At 48.8% G+C, this 23,656-nt stretch overlaps 10 protein-coding genes across 10 annotated transcripts; 5 read left to right on the top strand and 5 right to left on the bottom strand.

The window, feature by feature from the left end:
* Nucleotides 1-1,014: 1,014 nt before the first annotated feature.
* N7462_006735 (acyl-CoA dehydrogenase family protein) lies at nt 1,015-2,510 on the top strand (the record flags this gene model as incomplete). Its single annotated transcript, XM_057078453.1, has 3 exons — nt 1,015-1,201; nt 1,263-2,251; nt 2,322-2,510. 3 exons carry the CDS (start codon nt 1,015-1,017, stop codon nt 2,508-2,510), a joined length of 1,365 nt encoding a protein of 454 aa, XP_056934033.1.
* Nucleotides 2,511-3,267: 757 nt separating this feature from the next.
* N7462_006734 (Arginine permease CAN1) lies at nt 3,268-5,084 on the top strand (the record flags this gene model as incomplete). Its single annotated transcript, XM_057078452.1, has 3 exons — nt 3,268-3,478; nt 3,559-3,576; nt 3,634-5,084. The coding sequence occupies 3 exons, from the start codon at nt 3,268-3,270 to the stop codon at nt 5,082-5,084; spliced, it is 1,680 nt and encodes a 559-aa protein (XP_056934032.1).
* An 883-nt stretch (nt 5,085-5,967) lies between these two features.
* Nucleotides 5,968-7,802, top strand: N7462_006733 (MFS transporter; the record flags this gene model as incomplete). The annotated part of the gene is made up of 2 exons (XM_057078451.1): nt 5,968-6,509; nt 6,557-7,802. 2 exons carry the CDS (start codon nt 5,968-5,970, stop codon nt 7,800-7,802), a joined length of 1,788 nt encoding a protein of 595 aa, XP_056934031.1.
* A 1,718-nt stretch (nt 7,803-9,520) lies between these two features.
* Nucleotides 9,521-11,848, bottom strand: N7462_006732 (transketolase family protein; the record flags this gene model as incomplete). The annotated part of the gene is made up of 3 exons (XM_057078450.1): nt 9,521-11,451; nt 11,518-11,627; nt 11,700-11,848. The coding sequence occupies 3 exons, from the start codon at nt 11,846-11,848 to the stop codon at nt 9,521-9,523; spliced, it is 2,190 nt and encodes a 729-aa protein (XP_056934030.1).
* Nucleotides 11,849-12,163: 315 nt separating this feature from the next.
* On the top strand, nt 12,164-13,464 carry N7462_006731 (NAD(P)-dependent alcohol dehydrogenase; the record flags this gene model as incomplete). The annotated part of the gene is made up of 3 exons (XM_057078449.1): nt 12,164-12,497; nt 12,575-13,203; nt 13,261-13,464. The coding sequence occupies 3 exons, from the start codon at nt 12,164-12,166 to the stop codon at nt 13,462-13,464; spliced, it is 1,167 nt and encodes a 388-aa protein (XP_056934029.1).
* Nucleotides 13,465-13,743: 279 nt separating this feature from the next.
* On the bottom strand, nt 13,744-14,274 carry N7462_006730 (uncharacterized protein; the record flags this gene model as incomplete). The annotated part of the gene is made up of 4 exons (XM_057078448.1): nt 13,744-13,852; nt 13,930-13,974; nt 14,032-14,105; nt 14,197-14,274. The coding sequence occupies 4 exons, from the start codon at nt 14,272-14,274 to the stop codon at nt 13,744-13,746; spliced, it is 306 nt and encodes a 101-aa protein (XP_056934028.1).
* Nucleotides 14,275-14,907: 633 nt separating this feature from the next.
* On the top strand, nt 14,908-16,652 carry N7462_006729 (uncharacterized protein; the record flags this gene model as incomplete). The annotated part of the gene is made up of 3 exons (XM_057078447.1): nt 14,908-15,372; nt 15,492-15,864; nt 15,922-16,652. 3 exons carry the CDS (start codon nt 14,908-14,910, stop codon nt 16,650-16,652), a joined length of 1,569 nt encoding a protein of 522 aa, XP_056934027.1.
* A 53-nt stretch (nt 16,653-16,705) lies between these two features.
* N7462_006728 (uncharacterized protein) lies at nt 16,706-17,176 on the bottom strand (the record flags this gene model as incomplete). The annotated part of the gene is made up of 1 exon (XM_057078446.1): nt 16,706-17,176. The coding sequence occupies one exon, from the start codon at nt 17,174-17,176 to the stop codon at nt 16,706-16,708; it is 471 nt and encodes a 156-aa protein (XP_056934026.1).
* Nucleotides 17,177-17,831: 655 nt separating this feature from the next.
* N7462_006727 (uncharacterized protein) lies at nt 17,832-21,229 on the bottom strand (the record flags this gene model as incomplete). The annotated part of the gene is made up of 4 exons (XM_057078445.1): nt 17,832-18,344; nt 19,091-19,928; nt 20,029-20,738; nt 20,810-21,229. 4 exons carry the CDS (start codon nt 21,227-21,229, stop codon nt 17,832-17,834), a joined length of 2,481 nt encoding a protein of 826 aa, XP_056934025.1.
* Nucleotides 21,230-21,654: 425 nt separating this feature from the next.
* Nucleotides 21,655-23,231, bottom strand: N7462_006726 (amidohydrolase; the record flags this gene model as incomplete). Its single annotated transcript, XM_057078444.1, has 2 exons — nt 21,655-22,713; nt 22,779-23,231. Coding segments are annotated over 2 exons (1,512 nt in total), but the record flags the coding sequence as incomplete, so codon positions are not given.
* Between the last annotated feature and the right edge of the window lie 425 nt (nt 23,232-23,656).

Raw genomic sequence — 23,656 nt, 5'->3', positions numbered from 1 at the left:
GAAATTGGAAATTTAAAGACGCTATTTATTCCAGCACAAATGATGGTACGCATCCCTCATGTTCAAAAGGTGCTTTTAACGCCCGATGAAAAACCACTGAAGAAAGCTTCAGGGCATACCTAGAATACCGCTCATGAATACAATATAATACTGCCAAAGTGGATGAAATCAGACACTCCATCAAAAGATGTATTGATATAATTATATTCCTAGTTTGATTCACAAGTCTAAAAAGGGAAGTAACTGTATAGACATCGCGGGGGGAAAGTTGATGATCGCAGTCGCAGAGATAAACTCCAAGACATGAGGCCAGTCTTAAGGAATACGTGAGGGGACGGAGTACCTCACGTTTCAGTGCCCTTTCTAGAATGCACATTGAGATATACCTTATCCCAGCTGAAGTCTATCTAGACTGTCAAAGAGATGGAAAATAAAGGCTGATAGATTCTACGCTGTTATCTTGCCACCAGCCATGATCATATGACTCCGAGAACACTTTGACTCAGATGCTCATCGTTTCAAGGCCTGCTTCCCTGTTTCTATATCTATCACAAGGGAAATCTTTTCTAGGCGATCTGCCTGACACAATCAATTTCGGTATTATGCAGACGTAATTGACTTAAAATATACAAATCTCATGGCTTTGTGGAATTGGTAAAGATCAATGCGCAACCATACTGGAAACTGGCATAGCCGTTGTAGTGTTTGGCCGTAATTCGTAATTCTTATCTGACAATGATGAAAAGGAAGATCGTCACGCCTCACCCAAAGCTGCCTCGAGGTACTCATCATAATATATCAGTTTTCCCATTGGTCGCATGTGTGTGCTGTAGGCCATGGTTTTGCACAGTTGATTGAAATATGTTCCAACCGGTTGCCTACAATAGAAAGGGAAGACTCACCCGAAGCGGCAGCCGAGGTCCGAATGCGGGGAAGGCGATCTGTGTGTTGCATAAAGGGTGCAAAGGATGTGCCTGGAGCCTAAATTTGAAAGTAGGTTTCATTACATCCAATATGAATTTCAATTTACCCGAAGAGCTCAAGTCTTATCTTCAATCCATAGATTCATTCATTCAATCTTCGATCCTTCCATTGCAACATCAGGACGACAATAATCGTTTCTTCGACCACCGTCGCGAAAATTCACGGACGGATTGGGACAATAATGGCAATCCACGGCGTGAATGGGAAGATTTACTGAGTAGGTTCATTGAACTTGTTCTTATCCCTGATTAATGTGGTAATATCTGACTTGGTATTAGCACAAGCGCGTATTCTCGCTGACAGGGCGGGCTTCTATCGATTCGCTCTACCTAAAGAATATGGAGGCGAAGAGCACCCCAATACTAATCTGTGGATGTCCGCCATCCGCTTCCATCTATCGTCCCACCCCGTCTATGGAGGCGGCCTTGGTCTAGCCAATGATTTGCAGAATGAGCATAGCATTGTCGGGAATTTCCCGGACATCCTGATGATTCATCATTTTGGTAACGAAGAACAGCGCCGAACGCTGATTCCAGCTCGTCTTCGCGGCGATTTCCGGACAACATTTGGGTTGACCGAGCCTGACCATGGCAGCGACGCTACATTCATGTCAACGATAGCATGCCGAAAAGGAAATGGGTTTGCAATCACCGGAGCGAAGAAATGGCAAACAGGTGCTCACCACTGTACGCATTTCCTCATTTTTGCCAGAACATCAGGCACTGCTGGGTCGGCTAATGGAATAACTGCATTCCTAATTCCCCGTGAGACGCCTGGAGTGCGAATTGCTAGTTATGAGTGGACCTTGAACATGCCCACTGACCATGCAACGATCGAGCTCACACGTGTCTGGGTTCCCGAATCAGCAGTATTGGGGTCGATCGATCAAGGACTGGCCATCGCACAGACCTTTGTGCATGAGAACCGTATACGCCAGGCTGCTAGCTCTTGTGGTGCTGCACGCTTCTGTCTCGACCGCAGCATCGAGCGTGCGCGTACGCGGAAGATCTGGGGCGACGAGAAGATACTAGCCGACAACCAGGCCATCCAGTTCCCAGTGGTAGAGCTCATGACACAAGTGGAGATGTTACGGCTCCTTATCTTGAAAACTAGCTGGGATATGGATCTCCTGGTGGCTTCAAGTCGATCAGGCACGGCCCAACAGCCTCCATGGGTGGCAATTGAGCGCCAGCTGAGTGATAAAGTCGCCATGTGTAATTTCTGGGCAAACCGACTATGTTGCCAGGCGGCCGACCGGGCAATTCAGGTGCGTCTCGATTTCCGCATGGTACCTTCCCTTAGAAACAGAGATGTCGAACTGACATGAAGCGGATTAGATTCACGGAGGCGATGGATACTCCCGCCACTACCCCTTCGAACACATCTATCGCCATTTTAGGCGTTATCGTATTACAGAGGGTGCGGAGGAGATCCAGATGCGCAAGATTGCAGCGTATTTATTTGGCTTTGCAGGACCCATGAAAGGTGAATTCAAGGCACGAGAAAGAGCGAAGGCAAAGATTTAAGCTTCTCCTAGGAGAAGGGGCTTCGAGTGAATCCGCCCAAGAGCTCGCCTGAATGGGAATCGCCATCACGGGGTATCTGGAGCATATGCCTCGCTTACATTCTGAGAATCTAGTGCAGTTTGTGCATATATTTATCCGGAGTATTTTTGCCTCGTCCAGACCTTCTCTTTCTGAATACCATGTGAAATGCAAACCGTGAGATCGCAATAGTACACGTGACCCGCTTCCCAACCCAACCGAAAACTAGGCTTGGCTCTATTTTCAAGCTTGAATCTCTTGAACCAACCAACTGGCACGATGTACATCACTACGGGATCCACGAGTTTATAGTGTTGGACCTGTTTTGGTGTCGATCTTAGGTTCCTCTTCGTTTTTCCGCTAAGTCTTTTTGGTGGCCTGTATACGTCTTGAACTTGCTTCGCCTCCATAAGTAATTCGATTGCCTGGCCATGAATCGGAAACAAATGCCTGGCCCAGTCATAAATCGGGTTACCGACTGGCGCCACCAAGTGGTCGCATCTTTCCTTTTCGGCATCCGTTTTACCTAAGAAAATTCTTCTCCGCGCGGTGGCCGAGTGGGTCTTGTTCGCCTTGTTGGAACCCCACCCAGACCTGCAAGCGAAAACGGAAATTTGCAAGATGTACTCTGCAGACCTGGAAAATTCTTGCTAGCTTTTTCCAATCCAATCTACAATACCTGTCAGTCGTCCGGGGTGTCAACCGAAGCGTGACCGTCGCTCCTGGTGCTGGATTCAAGATGACGCTGCGCCGCCGTTCTGAAATGCCTGACGAAATGGCCTCGGAGCCACAAGTCACTGGCCGTTGCTTGAACCCCATGGACACACAATCCAAACATATCGCACAGGATATCAAACCCTTAGATGCAGAGGAAAATAACAATTCCCATTCTGCTCCTGGCGAGCTAAAGCGCAAGCTCAAAAGCCGGCATCTGCAAATGATCGCGATTGGTTGGTCTTTCCTTTCTATCTCCTGTCTACCCGTAATCCCAAGTGTCAAGCTTCTGCTAACAATGAGATTTATCTTGCAGGCGGAACCATTGGAACTGGTTAGGACGCCGAAAAAAAGCCCCGCATCTTGACCGTCGACCGCTAATTGCCCGTAGGACTCTTCATTTCGAGCGGAACGGCGATCGCATATTCCGGCCCCGCAGGTGCACTGATCGCATATATCTTCGTTGGTTCAATTGTGTATTCAGTTATGTCTTCACTTGGCGAAGTCGCGACGTATATCCCTATTCCTGGTGCCTTCACCTCCTATGCCGCTCGTTTGATCGACCCTAGTCTCGGATTTTCCATGGGTTGGATTTACTGGTTCAACTGGGCATCTACTTTCGCCGTCGAATTGACCGCTACTGGAACGATCATCCAATACTGGGATCCGAGTCTGAACATTGCTATATTCATCGGTGTCTTTTGGGTCCTCATAAGTGCCCTGAATTTCCTGCCTGTCAACTTCTACGGCGAGTTGGAGTTTTGGTTTTCGACTATCAAGGTGGCTACAGTCATCGGCTTTATGATCTTCGCCATTGCTGTCGATTGCGGTGTTGGTCAGCAAGGGTATCTTGGGTTTCGCTATTGGGATAACCCCGGCGCGTTTGCAACACATCTTATCGATCAGCCCGAGTCGGTTGGCAAGTTCGTTGGATTTTGGGCTGTTCTCATCCAGGCTGGTTTCTCGTATCAGGGAACAGAGCTAGTGGGTGTAGCTGCTGGAGAAACAGAGAATCCGCAGAAGACAGTACCATCTGCTATTCGCAAAACCTTTTTCCGAATCCTCTTCTTTTTTGTGCTAACTATCTTTTTTATCGGACTTGTTGTCCCTTACACCAATGGTCGACTTACAACGGACACTACCAACGCCTCATCTTCGCCTATGGTTATTGCCGCTGATCTGGCTGGTGTCAAAGTACTTCCTAGCTTGATCAATGCTGTGCTTTTGACCGTGGTTTTGTCTGCTGCCAATTCAAATGTGTACAGTGGTAGCCGTATTTTGACCGGGCTGGCACACGAAGGATTTGCCCCCAAGTTCTTTGCCCGTACTACTAAAGGCGGCGTTCCATATGTCAGCGTCACTTTTACTGCCCTTTTCGGTCTACTGGGCTTCATGAATGTGTCAAATGATGCAGGACAAGTGTTCAACTGGTTAGTAAACCTGTCTAGTGTGGCCGGTTTTGTAACCTGGTCCTCGATCAACGCATGCCACATTGCTTTCATGCGAGCACTTGCAGCTCGTAATATCTCTCGAGACACGCTTCCTTATAAAGCCGTTTTGCAGCCCTATCTGGCATGGTATGGCCTTTTCTTCAACATCCTCATTGCTTTGACTCAGGGATTCACATCTTTCATTCCTACCTTCAATGTGTCGGATTTCTTTGTTGCTTATATCTGTCCAATTGTGTTTGCTGTGCTGTATTTGGGGCATAAGATTATCACACGATCGTCCTTCGTTCGCGCTGCCGAAGCTGATCTAGACACCGGCCGAATTCAATTTGAAAAGGAAATCGAATCACCAAAGGCTTGGTATTGGAAAGTATGGGGGTGGGTGTCAAAATAATATTCCAAATTGCGGAGTCATCTATGTTATGAGCGTCTAGAAAGTTTCGTTTCTCTTCATCAATATTGTGGATGTACACGAAGGTGCTCGATGCGACCCCCTCTCTCGGAGGTCTAGTTCCCACTGCTCTCACCGAATCCCACCAACAAATCTATGTTCCATTGTTTGAATATTTCATATTATGTATATCATATACTATCCACTATGCTACCATGCCATATCATCTTCACTTCTAGGACCCCGCATTTCTACAGGTAACCAGCAGGGAGGCTTGCTTCCGATCAATGAGGCAAGATCCATATTCACAGTCTACTTGAGCAGCAAAGCCTCTCTTCCACCTTGGTTATAATCATTCAACTTATCTTCGCGCGAGTTGAATCTTCAGCTCAGCATTTTTTCGGGGGTCTTTCGGATTTGCGCAAACTTTTCAAGGGAGGTTTGCAGAGCGGAAAATATCAACATGCAGAAGGGAGGTGGGCTCTCTGTCATGTTTATGGTTTTGACAAATGACATGAGCTCTCAGAGTTATCGTTTCAAACCGTCATGAGCTTACACGATACAAGGTCTCGACGTGCCGCGGCTCATCCGTGTCCTCCGTTATTTCCGATCGATCGGCTTGCCGACCTCGTAGCCGAGTTCTTACGGTGGATTCGGAAAGGCGACAAGTGCTACTCCACAAGTGGATCAAGGCTGCTTTCTTGAGCAATCAGCATTTTCGATCCTGTTTTTTCTGATTAGGGGCCATGCAGTTCATGATAAGCATAGATGTCTTAGCTGTTAGATCAACCACTTAATAGAAGATAGCTCCTCCTTTAAGCCTGGGTCTCTCGCTTTGGTTGGTTTTACCTGGCAATTGCAACCTCCTCCAAACTTGCATTTCACGATGCCCCGGACGGCAGCCGATCGGGCCGAAATGCACCATCCAACACGGATACCGTATTGGCGAATTTTGACTGACCAAGGTGTGGTCACCCAAGAGATCATCGACTTTGACTATGCCGGGTCTGGATCCGAAGAAGACCCCTACGTCGTCGAATGGATTCCGAACGATCCTCGGAACCCAATGGAATTCGACATTCGTCTGAAATGGCTTTATACCATTCTTGTTGCATTCGCTACATTGGCAGTGTCATTGGCTTCTTCTGCTTATGCAGGTGGCATATCAGAGGTACTTAATGACCTCGAAGTCAGTCAAGAAGTGGCGACTTTGGGTGTCTCTCTGTTTGTACTTGGGTTCGCTGTCGGTCCGCTGCTCTGGGCACCCTTGAGTGAAATCTTCGGACGTCAAATTGTCTTTCTAGTTACATTTCTTGCGTTGTCGGTGTTCTGTGCCGGTGCCGCCGGCTCTAAAAACATTTGGACCTTGATCATTCTCCGATTCTTGGCCGGCTCCTTTGGCTCCTCTCCATTTACCAATGCTGGGGGGTTATTGCGGACATCTTCTCCGCAGATCAACGCGGACTGGCAACCAGTCTCTTCGCCGGCGCACCCTTCCTTGGCCCTACGCTAGGTCCAGTAATTGGTGGATTTCTAGGAGAAAATGCTGGGTGGCGTTGGGTTCAAGGATTCTTAGCGGTCTTTACAGGTCTGATCTGGATGATCGAAGGACTGTGTATCCCTGAGACCTACACCCCTGTTTTACTTCGGAAAAGAGCTGATCGCTTATGTTCTATCACAGGCCGTGTATATCGCAGCAAAGTGGATATTCATCGCGGTAAAGTTTCCGCTCGAGATGCTTTCAGTGCCGCATTAAGTCGACCCTGGATTCTCTTGTTCTCCGAGCCTATTGTTTTCCTGCTTTCATTATACATGGCAATTGTTTACGGAACCCTCTACATGCTTTTTGACGCCTTCCCCATCATTTTTCAAGAAATTCGGGGATGGAGTGAGGGTGTGGGCAGCCTACCTTTCCTCGCCGTCATGATAGGGATGATGATAGCAGTTGGTCTTAATATGTACGACAATAAACGCTATATTCGAATTCATGAGAAACATAATGGATTTGCACCACCTGAAGCACGACTCCCACCATCCATCCTTGGTGGATTGGCTATTCCGATCGGCCTATTCTGGTTCGCTTGGACCAATTATGCGTCAATTCCTTGGATTGTGTGCGTTCTCGCAACGGCGCCCTTCGGATTCGGCATGGTTTTGGTTTTCTTGGGAATCATGAATTATCTTATCGACGCCTACACCATTTACGCAGCTTCAGTTCTTGCTGCCAACTCTATCATCCGTTCGTGTTTTGGAGCCGGCTTCCCACTTTTTACAACTTACATGTATCAGAATCTTGGAATCCATTGGGCTTCCTGCATTCCGGCATTTTTGGCACTTGCATGCGTTCCATTTCCATTCATCTTCTACCACTTCGGACCTGCAATTCGCCGCAAATGCAAGTATGCTGCAGAAGCGGATGACTTTATGCGTTCCTTGGCTCAAAAGGCACGTCAAGACGACAATCCAAACACTTTGAAGAAAATTGAAACTGAAGTTCAGCCAACTGCCGATAATGAACCCATTGTCGAACCTGCTGAAAGATCCATGACTTGCGAGTCAATCTCCTCTCAATCAACACTCGAGAGAATTGACACGGTTTACGAGGCCAATCCCTACGATATTGATCATGTCAATACGCGAAATTCAGAGATTACGCAACGATCGAGATCTCTCCGAGGTCGCCGCTGGAATATTTTTCGCTTCGGCCAGGGAAGAATTTGAAACAATATGATGTGTGCCATCAAAATCTGTTTCATCCAGCACCCTATATACCCTGTTTGTACCAGAGTTTATGTTTTAGCCATATTTTCCCCCAATCGGAATGCCGTCACTTTGAAGGGATTCCTTGATGTCATGCTCACTTACTTTCTTGTTGTATGGAATGGAGCTCAGCGATTACTCAGGTTGTTTCGATAACATTTCATATGCAACACAGTGAGTCTTGGAGCCAACCACTATATTAGTTCTTCTCTACCCAGTACTTCATTATGCTCTGTATTTAATAACAATCCACGAACAGGTGACTGAGGCTGTTGTTTTATTAACCATTCCGAAGTGGTGAATTTTCCCAAAAACTTCGGCACTTATGGGTAGAAGATTTCTCAATCCGAGGCTGGCATAGAAACTTGTGGGCTACATAACCCGCTAGATGCCATAATCCCTATTTTTTTAATTCTGAATGCTTTGGTTGTGCTTCCGCTCATTGATCATTGTACCTTGCTCAATGAGCAGTTTGATCATGGTCTGTGGTCGCTGTGCTTACCCTAGTGAGCTAGGCAGCACATCACCCGTGCCCTGTGGTATCACGATATACAGTACCTAACACCAATATGGGCCAAAACCCGGACGTTCATGTTTTGCAAATGCCATTTCGCACACTTGCTCATGGCTTACCATTAGATGTACCTGAGTACAAGTTGTAAGAGAGTAAAGGGGCTACAGCAGCGAGAAGACTGAAGTGGTGGCGAATCTCAAGAAGCATTTTATAAAGCCATATGAAGAGAACCTTCGTGAACAGCATCTTGAATAGCATTTCGAAATTCCTCGCGAAACTACAAAGTCTGAGGACCATAATTGTTCAAATAAAACACAAATTTTGCCCAATATTTAAAGTCTCGCCATTAGTAGATCATTGATAGATTGGAATGAAGAGTTCGATATATGAGAATGCACAACTATTCTCATTGGATAATGAGAACACGTAGTTAGTCTTTAAGATGTGGATTAAAGGACAGTCAACAGACTTATCCAACAAAATCCAAAAATCCTTTCTCAAAGCAGGGGACCGTGCTCCCAGGCCCGTGTTTAAAAATCAGAATATCTTCTTTTTTTCTCTTTTCAACCAGCTTATCAGCACTTGGTTCGAGCCGTTCAAACATCCTTAATGCTACATTATGTATTGACCCGGCCTTCATTTCAACGTGGGGTAGACATCCCGAGGACGCCACATTTGTCCAATCCCCGCTAAATTTTCGGGGACTAGCCGATGTGTAGGCGCTTCCAACTACCGAATTCGGTCCAGCCAACCCAGGTGGAGCAAAAGCTTCTCCACAATCGGGTCAATACAGTACTGTACTTTTCTCCACAATTCTCCAATTTGTCCGTTAGATAGCTCCGGATATGGCTGAACAGAATAATTCTCAATCCAATCGAACCGAATCCGTAGCAACTTAGTGCCACACCAAAAGTTTTCATTTAAGTCCCCTTTAGGCTCTGTACAAAGTGGTTGCCTACATGATGATCTGTGGCTACTTCTTGCGTCACATGGTGGTTCGCCAATTATTCGACACACGAATATTGGTCATTTCAATAAAGAGCCGACAAATTATTCTGAATAAAATTGCTAGTCACCATATTACATGAATTTAACTCAAAAAATAATCGTAAATTTCCCTTTCCAGTCTATATATGCTATCTACCTCTAAAGAACATCCTGAACATTATAGCTCGGTGAATTCATTGCGAAGAAGATCGTCACTCTTCAACTGATCAAGGTAGCCCGCCACCTTGGCCGTTAGAGTGTCGATTTCATAACCGAAGAACTTGTAAGCAGCCTTTCCAGGCAGGCTGTGGCCAAAGCGCTTGACACAAATGCCGGCATCGGCGTAGCGCTCCCAGCCGTTCGGAGCATAAGGCTCAATGACGACTGCAGGGATCCCGCGGTGACGACGAAGAACATCTCGCTTATACTCCAAAGATTGTTGCTCAAACAGACGTTGGCAAGGAAAGCTGATCACCCGAGCGCTAACGCCCCTCTCTGCCTTCAGTTTCTGGGCGACTTCTAAAGCAAAGGACAGCTCGGCACCAACGCCAACCAGTGTTACAGCGGCGGATTCATCTTCTAAGAGAACATAGGCGCCATGCGCGACGCCATCGCGGCGAGTCTGTGGAAGTTGTGGCAGGGCATGACGCGAAGTGGAAATGATGGTCGAAGTCTTTTTGGCTCCGATAGCAGCTATCCAGGCCCCGGCTGTCTCCTCACTATCACCAGGACGAATATAGAGTATATTTGGCATAGCGCGATAGAGGGCAGCTAGCTCAATGGGCTGATGGGTCGGACCATCCTCACCCATGCCAATAGAATCGTGGGTAGCGGCATGGATAACTTGTAGATGCTGCAGGGCACCCATTCGAACGGCCGGAGCTGCATAGAGGTAAAACATGAAAAAGGAGGAGGTGACAGGGATAAAGGTGTTGGGAGAATAGGCAGCTAGGCCATTAGAGATGGCACACATCGCATGCTCACGAACACCGTAGTGGATATAACGGCCGGAGTAATTGCCATTGATGCCACAGTTGGTCTTCAGGTCAGGCTGTTTGATCGAGTTAAAATCATTGAAGCAGATATGTTCCAGGAGGTAGGCGACACTCACATTTTGGAAGTCGACCTTTCCAGGCCAGATCATGTTAACAGATGGAGATAGATCAGCCGTTCCTACCATGAAGTTCTTTACCTCCTTAGCGATCGGGTTAAACACCAGACCAGAGGAGGCGCGAGAAGCCGTTGGCTTCTCCGGAAAGCTAGTCGGAATATTCTGCTGCCAGTTCACGGGCAGTTCGCCTTTGATACGGGCCTGAAACTCGGCACCCAGCTCCGGGAATTCAGACTTATATGAAGCAACGAGTTGGTTCCATTCTGATACCCATTTTTCACCACGAGCCGGGAGATCCTGGAAAAACTGGCGGACAGTCTCTCCAATAACGAAGTGTTCCTCTGGTTTGAAACCATATAGTGTCTTCATGTCTGCCACACTGTTGACACCAAATGCAGCACCGTGTGCCACGGCAGTACCAGCAACATGACTATCCAGACCAATGACAGTTCGAACATTGATGAAAGTCGGCTTGTCCTTGGACGCACGAGCCTGCTCCAAGGCACGGACAATTCCTTCAATATCGAAGCAACCATCCTGAACGTCGATCACATCCCAGCCACAAGCACGCATCTTTCCGTTTACATCCTCAGTGTTGGTCAGGTCGACCGATCCGTCACAAGTGATCTGATTGTTATCATATATGACGGTGAGATTATTTAAGCGCAAGTGACCCGCGAATGATATTGCCTCAAGTCCCACACCTTCTTGCAGACAGGCATCACCAATCATGCACCAGGTGTGGTTATTGACCACGTCGTATCCTGGGCGGTTGTAGGTTGCGGCGAGGTTCTTCGTCGCCATGGCAAGGCCAACCGCATTGGCAATGCCTTGGCCTAGAGGACCCGTGGTGACTTCAATTCCCTCATGTTCAATCTCGGGATGCCCGGGGCAAAGCGCATCCACCCGGTCTGAGTGGTAGGACTTGAGCTGGTCAAATGTCATGGCCTTGTATCCGGTCAGGTGAAGGAAGCTGTATTGGAAGAGACAGGTATGTCCTGGCATTATCACGCATTGTCAGATCTATCTGTGGGTTTTCCTGCTCCGACAATATTCAGACATACCGTTTGAGAGAACAAAGCGATCTCGGTTGAAGAAGTTCGGGGTATGCGGGGCATAGTGCATCACATACTTCCAGAGCGAGACTCCAATCGCGGCCATGCCAATAGCACCTCTATTTTCAGGTCAGTAAACAGATTAGGGCCACAAGATGAGCACACTCATTGGAAACAGATGATAAACATACCCCGGATGGCCACCGCCGAATTGCTGGCAGAGATCTGCAATCAGAAGACGGAAAGTCTTGAGGACGAGGTCATGATCCTTGGATAGTTGTTGGACCAATGGGAGTGCGGAAGGCACTGCCTTTTGGACGCCATTGGGAGTGACAGTCATGATGGCGCTGGATTTCGACAAAATTTGGCGTATTTGCCTCTTCCAGAAGTCTTTTGAACTAAAAGTTCTGGCTGGGTCAGCGGCCTTCAAATAGACGACGCGGCGAAGTCGACAAACACAACCCGTTCGGGCAAGTGACGAATGAGGTAATGTGAACCGCCGCCGACGAATTCAGTAGTTGCAACCCTCCGCCAGCGCGCCATGCGATCGAAAGAGCATGCTTTGCAGACGACGGGGGTACTTAAGAAATGCCTTGTCCGGTGAAAATTTCCACCTTCCCCCACATACTACTACACCCTCTTTGACAGAGAGAAAATGGCCCCGTCAGTACTTGTGGATCAGCTGGACCATCCCGCTGCTGTCGTGACCAAGTCGCTCCAGAAGCGCGTCATCACAGCCTCGCACCCCAACCCGTCCTTACAAGTGACGGCTGACCATCAGCTGAAGGCTGTAGAGGCACCAATCTATGCGCCAGGCCAAGGAGAGGTGCTTGTGCATATCAAAGCGACTGGTATTTGCGGGTCCGACATTCATTTCTGGAAGACTGGCCGAATTGGATCATTGGTGTTTGAGGGAGATTGTATCATCGGCCATGAGGCTTCTGGGATTGTATTGCAGTGTGGTGAGGGTGTGAGCCATCTCAAGCCTGGTAATAATACAATCTTGGCCTATTTGGAACGAATGTCCATGTGAATCCCATGTCACTAATGTGTATTTGAATCCTAGGTGATCGCGTCGCCGTTGAACCGGGTGTTCCATGTGAGCACTGCTTCCTGTGCGACGAAGGACGATATAATTTGTGCGAAGATGTTCAATTTGCAGGCGTTTACCCTTATCATGGTACAATCCAACGCTACAAAGTTCATCCCGCTAAATGGCTACATAAACTTCCGGACAATGTCAGCTTTGCCGAAGGAGCGCTTCTCGAACCACTGTCGGTGGTAATGCATGGTATTAAGACAGCAGGACTCAGTCTGGGTCGCGGCGTTGTGGTCTGTGGTGCTGGGCCTATTGGATTGATTGCACTGGCCGCGGCCCGCGCCTCGGGTGCCCATCCTATTGTGATTACCGACTTAGAGCCATCTCGGCTGGCGTTTGCCAAGGACCTTGTTCCCTCTTGCATCACCTATCAGGTAGACCGGTCAAAGGACGCCCAGGGTAATGCGGAGGCTATTCGGGCTCTCTTTGGACCAACCGAATATACTGCGCCAGAGACTGTGCTTGAGTGTACAGGTGTTGAAAGCAGTGTGTGCACTGCAGCATACACCGCGAGGCGAGGCGGTACCGTTATGGTCATTGGGGTGGGAAAGGCAATCATGAACAACCTGCCTTTCATGCATATTTCATTGGCCGAGGTATGAACTATATACATTGTCATTGGAGTACTCATCTAACCAACGAGTCTCTTCCAGATTGATCTTCGCTTCATCAATCGCTATCGCGACACTTGGCCCCCCGCTATCCAATGTTTAAGTGGTGGAATCCTAGATTTGAAGAAGCTTGTCTCACACGTGTTTCCTCTAGAAAAGGCTGAGGATGCGCTGCATTTGTGTGCTGATACGCGGAATGGGAGCATCAAGGTGTTGGTGGTGGACGAAGAGAACGCCTCGTTATAAACTCTACACAATGCCCATCTATACATCATATAGCTCCATGGACCTGGAAATGAACACTAGAACGCTCTAATCTGCAACGCCATATAGATACCTCTTAAGTGCCCAATTGAATCTGCATATTAGTTGGGAATCGCACATCGTTGGTATTCGGCCCATTGTAATATTGCTATGTCTATTGCTGGTATCTTGGTGTCTATGAGAGAGCCAATGAAATGTTCCTTTGATGGAACGAGATCCCATTGTGCTATCGCTGACAAGGAAATCGATGGAGATATATTTTCAAAAGGGTGTCTTCGCATGGCAGTAGATCGAAGTAATCGGCACGGGATCGTCATTCGAATGGTCTCCAGGGCTGAGAAGAGTGTTCCGACCGGTGCACAATGGTCCCCTAGCATATCGTAAGAATCCGGTGTCAAGGGTCAACGGAACCAAGCAAGTGTCCTGCCTGGTGCTAGTCCAACTTACGTGAAAACGCGACAGTGTTTGCGGATCGAGATTGTAAACACCTCACTGTGTAAAACCTTCAGATGGAAGCCCTGAGCTCCGGATGGGACTAAAACGACTTACTCCTCGTCCAGTTCAACACAATCATCTAGCTCCACATCCTTGCCGTAACTAGATTTTTCGGTCTCCAGACCAACCTTCCAGCCGCGGAGTTAGATAAAATTGCTCTCAGAACCGTCCATCTAGGATCACAGGCCAAGGATTGATGACCAGAAAGATTGCGCTTACCATAGTCTTCTTGGCAGTCTCCGTTGCTGAGACCGACATCACCAGCAAGCTCAGCAGGAGCTGTTTGGCGCCGTACATGATGTGCAATTTGAAGTTCTAATTCCAGCGAGCGACTCGAACTAGAGCTGTTCGTGACTATTTACCTCGGGGGGGGCGTCTGGGGAATATGTATTTGTTTATTGGCTGCAGCCAGCCTGGTCAGAAGGGTTATCCCTTGCATGCTCGCAGGGCCAGGTCAACTACATTGCAGGGGCCAGGGCCTCCTTCTTTTCAGAAGGGCGATTGGTTCCTGTTGGAGATCGGAATGATCGGCGTGGAACTGGACACAATAAACACACGGACTGGACTGAGCATGACCCTGCATGTCACTTCGATTGGGACGTGAATCGTGGACGATCGAGGTGTATAGATGCCGCTCGTACAACCGAAGATACCTAATACATAGTAACTGTAGTTTAGCTGGTCGTATAATGTATTTAGTAAGATAGTGTGGGTAATTATACCGGGGTATTGAGTTGTTTACTGTCTGTTTGTCAGAAGAATCGACGATATATCGAGTTTCACGGAAATATATAATTGTCGGAGTCCAACTGCGGCTGCGGAGGTTTGCCCGAGATTGGACTCGACTTCGATTTCCCCACAAAACCCGCGATCTCCTCCAATTTCCGACCTCACATCCAACATCAACCCCAAGATCATGCCACACCCACCATGTATCCCCACCCCAAACGCCGGCGACTGACTGGGGAGGTGCCATTCCAAACCGAACTTGAGGGCGCACCGGGTCTCTCGTCACCACCCGCATATGCGCCCGCCATGAACGTGAACCATGACTGGGTCCAACCGCAACACGCCCCTGCATATACTCCGTCTGACTCGACGGATGGGCCTGCATTTCCGTCTCCACTGGGCACGGCAAGCTGGGGCCATGATGGGTTCGCGCATGATCCAGGCTTCCTGGCATCCCAGGAGGAACTGCGCTGCATGCTATTCACGATTGCCCAGTCTGCAGCCCCGACGCGGGCGGCAACTCCGGATACGAATGCGCAGGATATCGTGGAAAATGAGGAAACGTATGCTCAGCGGATCAAGGAGCGGCTTCCAGGTCGACCGGCTCTCTCGAGCGCTCGGCGAGTTGAATACTTGAAAAATTATGTGGGACAAGTGGCACCATGGGTATGTGACTCCGTCTAGCAGAGCAGGATTGGTGCCGTCTAATAGGGAAGGGCAAATGCCCAACGGCACAAAATTCCAACTCTGTTGAGATAATTGAAGCTAGCTGATAACTCCGATAGCTGGACATGTTTGACTCGCAATGCACCTTTCGCGTCCAAATCCCGGCCCTCGCTCGCACGTTCCCCGCCCTTCTCAATGCAATCCTTGCGATCTCTGCCCGACAGATGGAACGAAAAGAGGGCATTCAGAACTCTTTTGATAGTATCGAGCTATATCAAGAGGCCATTCGGCTACTTAGTCCTTTGTTGCAGATGCGCGACCCCAAAGTCATCGCTGCCTGTGTGCTGCTCTGCTGTCTGGAGATGATGTCTGCAAGAGCACAGGACTGGCGGCGTCACCTGGAAGGATGCACGGCCCTTTTTGATGCCTTTGGAATTCACGGGTTTAGTAGTGGCCTGCTGCAAGCTGTATTTTGGTGCTATGTGCGAATGGGTATGAATCAATATCTCGGGATCTCTATCTGGATTACTGACTGACATATTCAATTAGATTTATGCGGTGCTTTGATATCAGATGGAACTCAAAGTACCCTTCTTCGTCCTCGCAAATGGCTGGCCCCGAATTGCCATGAAGACGACGCTGCTCAGTTATTCCAGGCGGCCCGTTCTCCAGATATGCATGCCAACTATGCGGTCTATTTGTGTGCAAAAACCTGTGAATTGGTTTCGGATCGCACTCAATTTGTGGAATTAGCTGTACAGAATGAATGCACAGGCGAAACATTCAATCGACGCTGGCTGCACCTCTGGGAAGACCTGCAACAATGGTGCGAGAGTCGACCATCGGAATTGCTGCCCGTCCATACCACTCAGACTAAACCATTCCCACATATGCTCTTTTTGCATTGGGCGGCCATCTCTTCAAACCAACTGTACCATACCGCCTGCATTCTTCTCCTGAATATACAGCCCAAAAACATCAAACTGCAATCCGCACAGATCGTCTCGGCTCTATGGCATGCTCGACGAGTCTGTGGCATCTCCCTGGCAAACCCCCATCAAGGCTGCCTCAACAATGCCATCCAGCCGCTTTGGATTGCTGGTCGTCTCTTTAGTCACGTCTCCGAGCATGCTATCATCGTGGAACTTATCAGGAAGATAGAAGCGGAGACAGGATGGGGTGCTTGCTGGCGTATCCGGGATCTCGAGCTCGCTTGGGGTTACCAAGTACCACGACGGGGCCGAAAATCAGGCCAATGTCAGTTACCAGCGGCTGGGTGAAGGCACCGTTATATTTGATATTAATCACCCGGTCTCGACGGTGACCGAATGGTCTACGTCTCAAGCAAGCCCCACTCCGCTTGAAGATCACAAACTAGGTCGCTAGCATCCCATCCAGTCACTCTGCGGATACGCTCAATCCCTCGCAAAATTTCCTGCTGCTGTGATTCGTGGGTCATGCGACGAGCCGCCACAAGAAAAGATGCTAGAAGGCAGGGGTCCCAGCATTCCCGTCTTTCATTATTAATGGCGATGCTGCAGATCCGTTGCGCATGCCAAAGGGAGGACATTGTCGCGGAAGGGAACTCGGCAATACACGCCGTTCGTGGCCGGCTATGTAATAGGAGCAACATGGCAGTATGATATAGCTGGTTGGCGAAAACCCCGGCCCCATTGGCGAAAAGTACAATGGGAAAGCTTTGCCGCTGGTCGACGGCCTGATCATCAACTTCAAGTTCCAGCATGGGCTGAAACCCTTGCGGGCGGTCTTGGTACCATTGCTCAAGCTCCTCGACAAGCTGCATCCAGACATGAAGTGGGGGAATTTGCGGTGATGGTTTCTCACTGTGGATAAAGTTTATTGATTGCCCACAAAGCCAGAGTGGGCGATTGGCATATGAAAAGACTAGACCAAACGGATCACCGCCATAATCACCGCCTGGATAGTATGGCGCGGACAGGGGTAGTGGTATTTGGACACGAGTATCAGTCGCCAGCGCTGCACCAAGATCTGGAGTGAACTGTTAGCGATGTCCAATCTCAGTTGTAGAATACTTGGAAGACGTGCCGATTCTGGCAAATAACCAGTACATTGCGGAGCAGAAATTTCTATCAGCCGTATGTGGAATAAGTGCTTCCAAAATATCTTTGTTATTTCCCCTTTGCGAGGCCCAAGCTCTTGGAATATTCGTAATGAGGCTTTTCGTGTCATCTAAAACGCGTAAAAATGACCTTGTAGTTATATCCATATCAATATCTGAGCTTCGATGTACCTCGGTCATCTTCTCGGTTCCATCATGGGACACAGATGGCCATAATAGGTTCATCGACGCTTCCGAGAGAGCCAGTAAGGAACCCCAAACAGGTTGGGATACCATTGCAAGTTGTAGGCCTTGGATTCCAAAAATTTGTCCTAAATCACAAATATCCAACTGAAAGATGAGTTAAGTTTAGAAGATTCTAGTTGACCTTGGTTGCACTTACCCAAGGAGCTACATGATAGCGATAGTGGCGCAACAGCTCGAGTGGTTCGGTTAACGGAGCTTCGGGGCTTATTGGTGCATGCTGAGGAAGTTGAATTGGAGAAAATGCCATTGAAGGTCCAGGTCCCTGTGCAGGTGACGTGTCTTGATTTGCGAGCTCTTTCGCTGGAGATGAAAACGTAAAGTCTGACACGCTCAGCTCGGGTCCTATCATTTCAGTGGCACTTGTTCCCAATGCCAGTAGTCCAGCAACCGCCGATTCATCATTGTGACTAAATGTCGTCGTTGTGGGGTTTAAAATCGCATGAGCGGAGGATATGGCATCGGTTGGCCACAGTGGCAACTGAGTACTCGACTCTTGCACGCGATTCTCTTTACCTGGCTCTGTATTTTTATAGGATTCTTGTAGCTCATTTTCTGGGGCAAGAGATTCTTCTCTTGCCTTCTCCAGTTCATCGGCCTTCTCCTTCTCAGGCTCTTCGTTGACAAACTAAGGCTTTATTAGTATGGCTGCTTACGTGGTGTTTTCTTAAGTGCATACACGAATGGCCCCGTAGGCTGCAGATACACCCCCAACCTCCGATGCCTGTACAGTTTGCGCATTCTTAGTCAGAAAGCTCAATTGAGGGCCATATTGGCACTGAAAATTGCGGTCGACGCAATTGCGGCAACGTGGTTTGCCTTCGTCGCCTATAGATCGAATCAGTTAGCACTCAACTCTGACAGGGTCAAGCGTCTCAGTCCCTTCGTCCACATACACTTCCGTCTTCGTATACGACATCGCATACATCCCGTTCGGCATCTGGTGAGCCTTCGGGCGCTCTGTTTGGAAGCGTCGGCCATGGCCGTCGTGTGCGGAGAAGGAAAATCGGGGCAATTGCGGGTGCCACGAAAGAGGAAGGCCTACGCACCGGTCACGTGGATAATCACATGGCCTCCGGAACATACGTGGTTCTGGCGAAACAGACCATTGGGTGCTATGGAGTGCTCGCTTCTTGCTCCTCACTACGCGGTACTCTCTGGAAAAGGTATTTTGGTACTTGATTGGCGCTGTATTTACTCCTATGCTGGCGACGTTGTGGATCTCCGGTTGTTCCTCCATTCCTCGACTATCCCAGCATAAGCGCATGGCTCGTACACCCCCATAAGTTCCTTCACCAACCTTCCTCCCAAGCGGTATGGATTTAACCCCAAGTCGCGCATAATCATATCATTATACTATGTTAGGTTAGATACAGCCAATGTTACCTTCGAACGGGATCCCAGACAACATACATGTATCGCGTCGACCTCCAGACCTGTTGGACCTGTGAGCGAACCAAGCGCAACCTCCTCTGAAATGATTTTGTTCATCATCATTTCAGATAATCCTCCCAGAGAAAGTGCTGGAGGATACTCCGGTCTAGTTTCGGTGAAGGGTTGGTCGAATCCACCTGTTAAAAATGCTGTGATCCAGAGGGCCTGGACCTCAGCGACCACAGCAATTGTGGATGTCATAATAACCCCGATGGTTGCAAATGAGCGATCGCCCTCTGCCACCAGCTTTGGGGCAACCATACGACGGAAGAGACGGTACGGGAGTATTTGCTTCTCACCGGCCCATGATGGTGTCTTTCTATCAAGTGGAATGCACCCTGCCGCAGCCAAGGTCTTTCTTGCCACAAGCTCCGCCTCCTGGTCTGAAGGCTTCCAAGCCTGAAGGTATTCCTTGGTCGCGAGATCAAGGGGAAGCTCAACTGGATCGTACATCTCTGTTAATTCAGCTGTCTCTATTTTTTTTTGCGGTCTTACCAGACCGGATAGGCCCAATTCAAGACGAAGTTTCGGAGGGCAAAACGTGATGGGGATTACCGGCTTGTAGCCAGTGGCATGTACCACTAAATCCACATTGGGAATGCAAACACCATCCTCAAGATGTATCATGACGCCATCTCCAAGCTCAGCACCATCTTCCACGCTGTGTTCGGAAATACTGGTGATGACCGACCGGTAAATGTTCACGTGTGGGGATTTGACGGTCTCCCATAGATCAGGCTGGTTGGCGATCCCGATCCCAGAGGCACAAGAAACGACGCTTTGCAATGTCAGTAATGCGTCATGTTTTGAATCTTGTCAATCCATCCACTCGCCTGTTTTTTGGTCGAAGTAATTGCATCTTCGGCTCCGATTTATACTGCGCAAACTCCTCTAGATTGATATCGACCGAGCTCCAGAAGGATCGAATCCACCATCGACCGAGAGGATTTCCATGTAGTAGCCGAGCCAGCCATGAGCCCTCCATATGACACTTCCAACCTGGAAATGGTTGGATGCGACTAAAGGAGAGTTTTTTAGGGATCTCGTAGCAAGCGGGGTCCAGATAGTGAAGAAATCTAGTGCTTGCAGCCTTGTCACTGGCCACCTCCTTCCCGTTTGGGAGTTTCGAAGTTGGAGATGCCATCCACGCTGGACCATTGCCGTTATCTCGTATAATCCAATGGACTTGGACCGGGTCCTTCGAGACAGTCTTTAGGTGCAATGCAGGATCAACCTGATGAAGCTTGGCGAAGAAATGCACTAGGTCAAAAGATGATTTGGCTCCGCCGTAGATAACAACGGAGCGCATTTTTAAATCTGACCTAGAAATTTGAGATACTGTTTCTTGAGCTTGAGAATCTCCGATGAGAGGTATCGGTTCATATCCCAGAATCTCCCGAGCCCAGTGACCGATATCTTTGGCATGAATAACACGACGAGGGCTCTTTCTTGTTGCCTCTGGAATCCCCGGACTTGGAATGCTTGGAACCGATGTCAGACCCGTCGCGAGGATGAGTTTATCGCAGATAAGTTGTGTCTCATGAGGTGAGCCTGTTCCGATGCTGACATTGAGCTCCCATTCTTTACTCTGAAGACGGCGAATACGATTGACCTAGTCAACGTGAGAGAGATGGTCGCAATGAAAGGAGCCATAATCACCTTCCACTTCAATCTGATATGCTTTTTCAGATTCCATTTAGCGACCCAGGCCTGTAAATAGTGATTTATCTTCCATCCAGCAATAAACCGTTTTCCTGCACCCTCTTTGTCTTCTGGCACCACATCTAACAGTGGCAGATCACTGAACTCATACAATCCATATGAGTTCTGACTGAGCAGGTTGGGGTACAGCCTCTCTGCTGCCCAGGTGCCCCCAATATCTGATGCAGCATCAATGACAAGAACGGTGTTTTGTGATTCCACCGAGGTCTGTTTGGTTTGGGTGTAACACTCGGGGACTTCGGTCATCTCATCTATGACCACTTTCGAATCATCATCGTTGCATGGTTTATCGTAGGCGCCGGTGACTTGCAAGTAGGTTTTGGCTGCAATGAGCCCATAGAGGCCTATGACATCCATGATTTATTAGTACACAATTATCTCAATCGAATCCGAGGTCATTATCAACCTGCTCCAACGATTACAACTCGTCCCATTTGGGCTCAACCGAGGGTCAAGCAAAAATCTGAAAATTTGATACCGAGGAATGCTTTCCTAGGAAGGCACCCACCATGCTCTCATCAACGTTTTTGAAAGTTGAGGGGCTGGTTGGTGGTCAATGAAGTGGCCTGAAAACACGCAATGGATGGCTTGATATTGTTCCTGTGGGGGTGGCGATTCACAACAATGTCGTCTCTTTGTCACCAACAAAGTCTCCCGACAGGTGAAGGCTATTACTAATGATCTGGAAATGAAAATGATGTTGTAGACAGTGTTTTTGGTCAATCTGCTTTCTGAAAAACTACCTATGGTGGGGCTGCTCTCAGTAGGGTGGACTCCAATACTCAAACATACGACCAGGGCTTCATTAGTTTGTCTCCAATCTCTTGTCCTGGTTGGCGATCACGGTTGCAGCGAAGAAGCAAATTTGCGACTGCATCTTGGGCCATCCGGATAATTTCCGTCTCTTTGTCTCTTCCTCCTTTGGCCAGTCTGCCATTTTGGACCAGAATTTCACCATTCACCACCGTCATATCCACGTCTCGTCCGGTGCAGCCGTGAACCACAGTCGTGACCGGACTCACACAACCTGTCCTCAATCGTTGATCCCAGGGCACTGCTCCTAGTCCCCCATACCCGTACGGGCTGACGACAACAAAATCGGCCTTCTTGCCAGGCTCGAGACTTCCAATATTATCCTCCATCCCCAGGGCCTTGGCACCGTTGATGGTTGCCATCTCCAGCGCGACCTCGGCAGGGATGAGGCTAGCATCATGGTTGACTCCTTTGTGAAGAATCGCCGCTAAATGCATTTCTTGGAACATATCATAGTGATTGGAACATGGCGCTCCGTCGGTTCCAAGAGAGACATTTACTGGCGACGGTGCAGACAGCATGCGTGGAACCGGGGCTACTCCGGAGGCCAACTTGAGATTTGAAGATGGGTTATGGGCCACCGTCGTTTGCGTGGATGCAAGGAGCGGGATGTCAATCTCCTCGTCGAGATTCACCATGTGCGCCAGTACAAGACGATGCGACAATTTGCCCTGTTGGGCCTCGGAAATTCGTGACTGTGGACAGAGTTTGGCATTTCGGATAAACTCCATAGAGCTGCAGTGATAGTGGTCGTGATATATCTCCCGATCCCTTGGCGCCTCCGCACAGTGCATCGTAATGGAGATACCATTCTGGGCGCATGTCTCGCCCAGCTCGACATAGTGCGAGATCGACGTTCCTCGAGGAGTTCCCGCTGCTGCCCAGACGTGCAGTCTGCCCTCGTAGCTCGTATGATGTTTTTGATGCGCAATAATCAGCTCTGGAATTGACATTGCCAATAGATCTTGATCTCGAGGATCCGTGATCGACAATTGCCGATTCGTTTCGGTGAACTTGACTAGTTTTCCCTAGATCATGTCAAACGGACTGTTAGCTATTGCGTGCGGAGAAGCGGACGAGTTTGAATACACACAAGACAGCTCCGAATGCCCATTTCACCAACCACCTCACAAATTCCATCAAATCCAGCACGGTAGGTCAGCATTGGGTCCAGGAAGCATGTTGTCCCTGTCTTTAGCATTTCGGCCATCGTCAGACGTGCTGCACAAACCCCATCACCACCCTCAAAGGATGCCTCCAATGGCCAAATTGCATCACACAACCAATTATGTAGCGGGAGATTCTCTGCCAGTCCTCGGAGCAGGGATTGAACCACGTGAGCGTGCGTATTGATGAGTCCCGGGATGATAATTTTGTCTCTGCAGTCAATTACAGATGTTCCGATCGGCAAATCCCCTGTATATGAGCCCGATCCAACCGCCGTAATCTTGTCTCCGTCGACCCGAACGTAACCATTCCGAATAACTTCGCGTCTTGCGTTGACCGTAATTATCGTAGCCCCATCGAACAGTTTGCAAGCCGGAGCGCTTGAAGCAACAGAAGAATTAGACATAGCGATGCAGGAGATGAAATATGAAGCCGAGGAGCCAGGAAATGCTGTCTCTCTTTAAACTCGAGAGTCTTTAGCAGCTCTAGTAGCTACCAAGTGTCAAGGGCTCCCTGAGGATCCCCAGAATCTCGGCCGACGCCAAGCAATTCGGGGTACATCGGGGATGCTTATCATTCCCCACAAAGCCCGATAACGTGCCGGTACGATACAATCAGGGGCAAGATAACTATGACGCAGGAGATATGGCTATCGTGTCTCGCTAGTCTTGTCAATTCCGAGGACAATGTTATATATCGGACATGATCCTCGCCCCGTTGAAGGGGGATTTCCACTGGAGATGCCTGCAAGACAGAAAAGACAACAGCCACGCAATTCCAAGTTTTGCTGATCGCCGCTGACAA

Source organism: Penicillium macrosclerotiorum (genome assembly GCF_028827735.1).
Source record: "Penicillium macrosclerotiorum strain IBT 26536 chromosome Unknown utg000006l_segment0_segment0, whole genome shotgun sequence".
Classification (NCBI taxonomy): Eukaryota; Fungi; Ascomycota; class Eurotiomycetes; order Eurotiales; family Aspergillaceae; genus Penicillium; species Penicillium macrosclerotiorum.
Note: the sequence above shows the minus strand (reverse complement) of the source record. Positions and strands in the feature narration are given on the sequence as shown.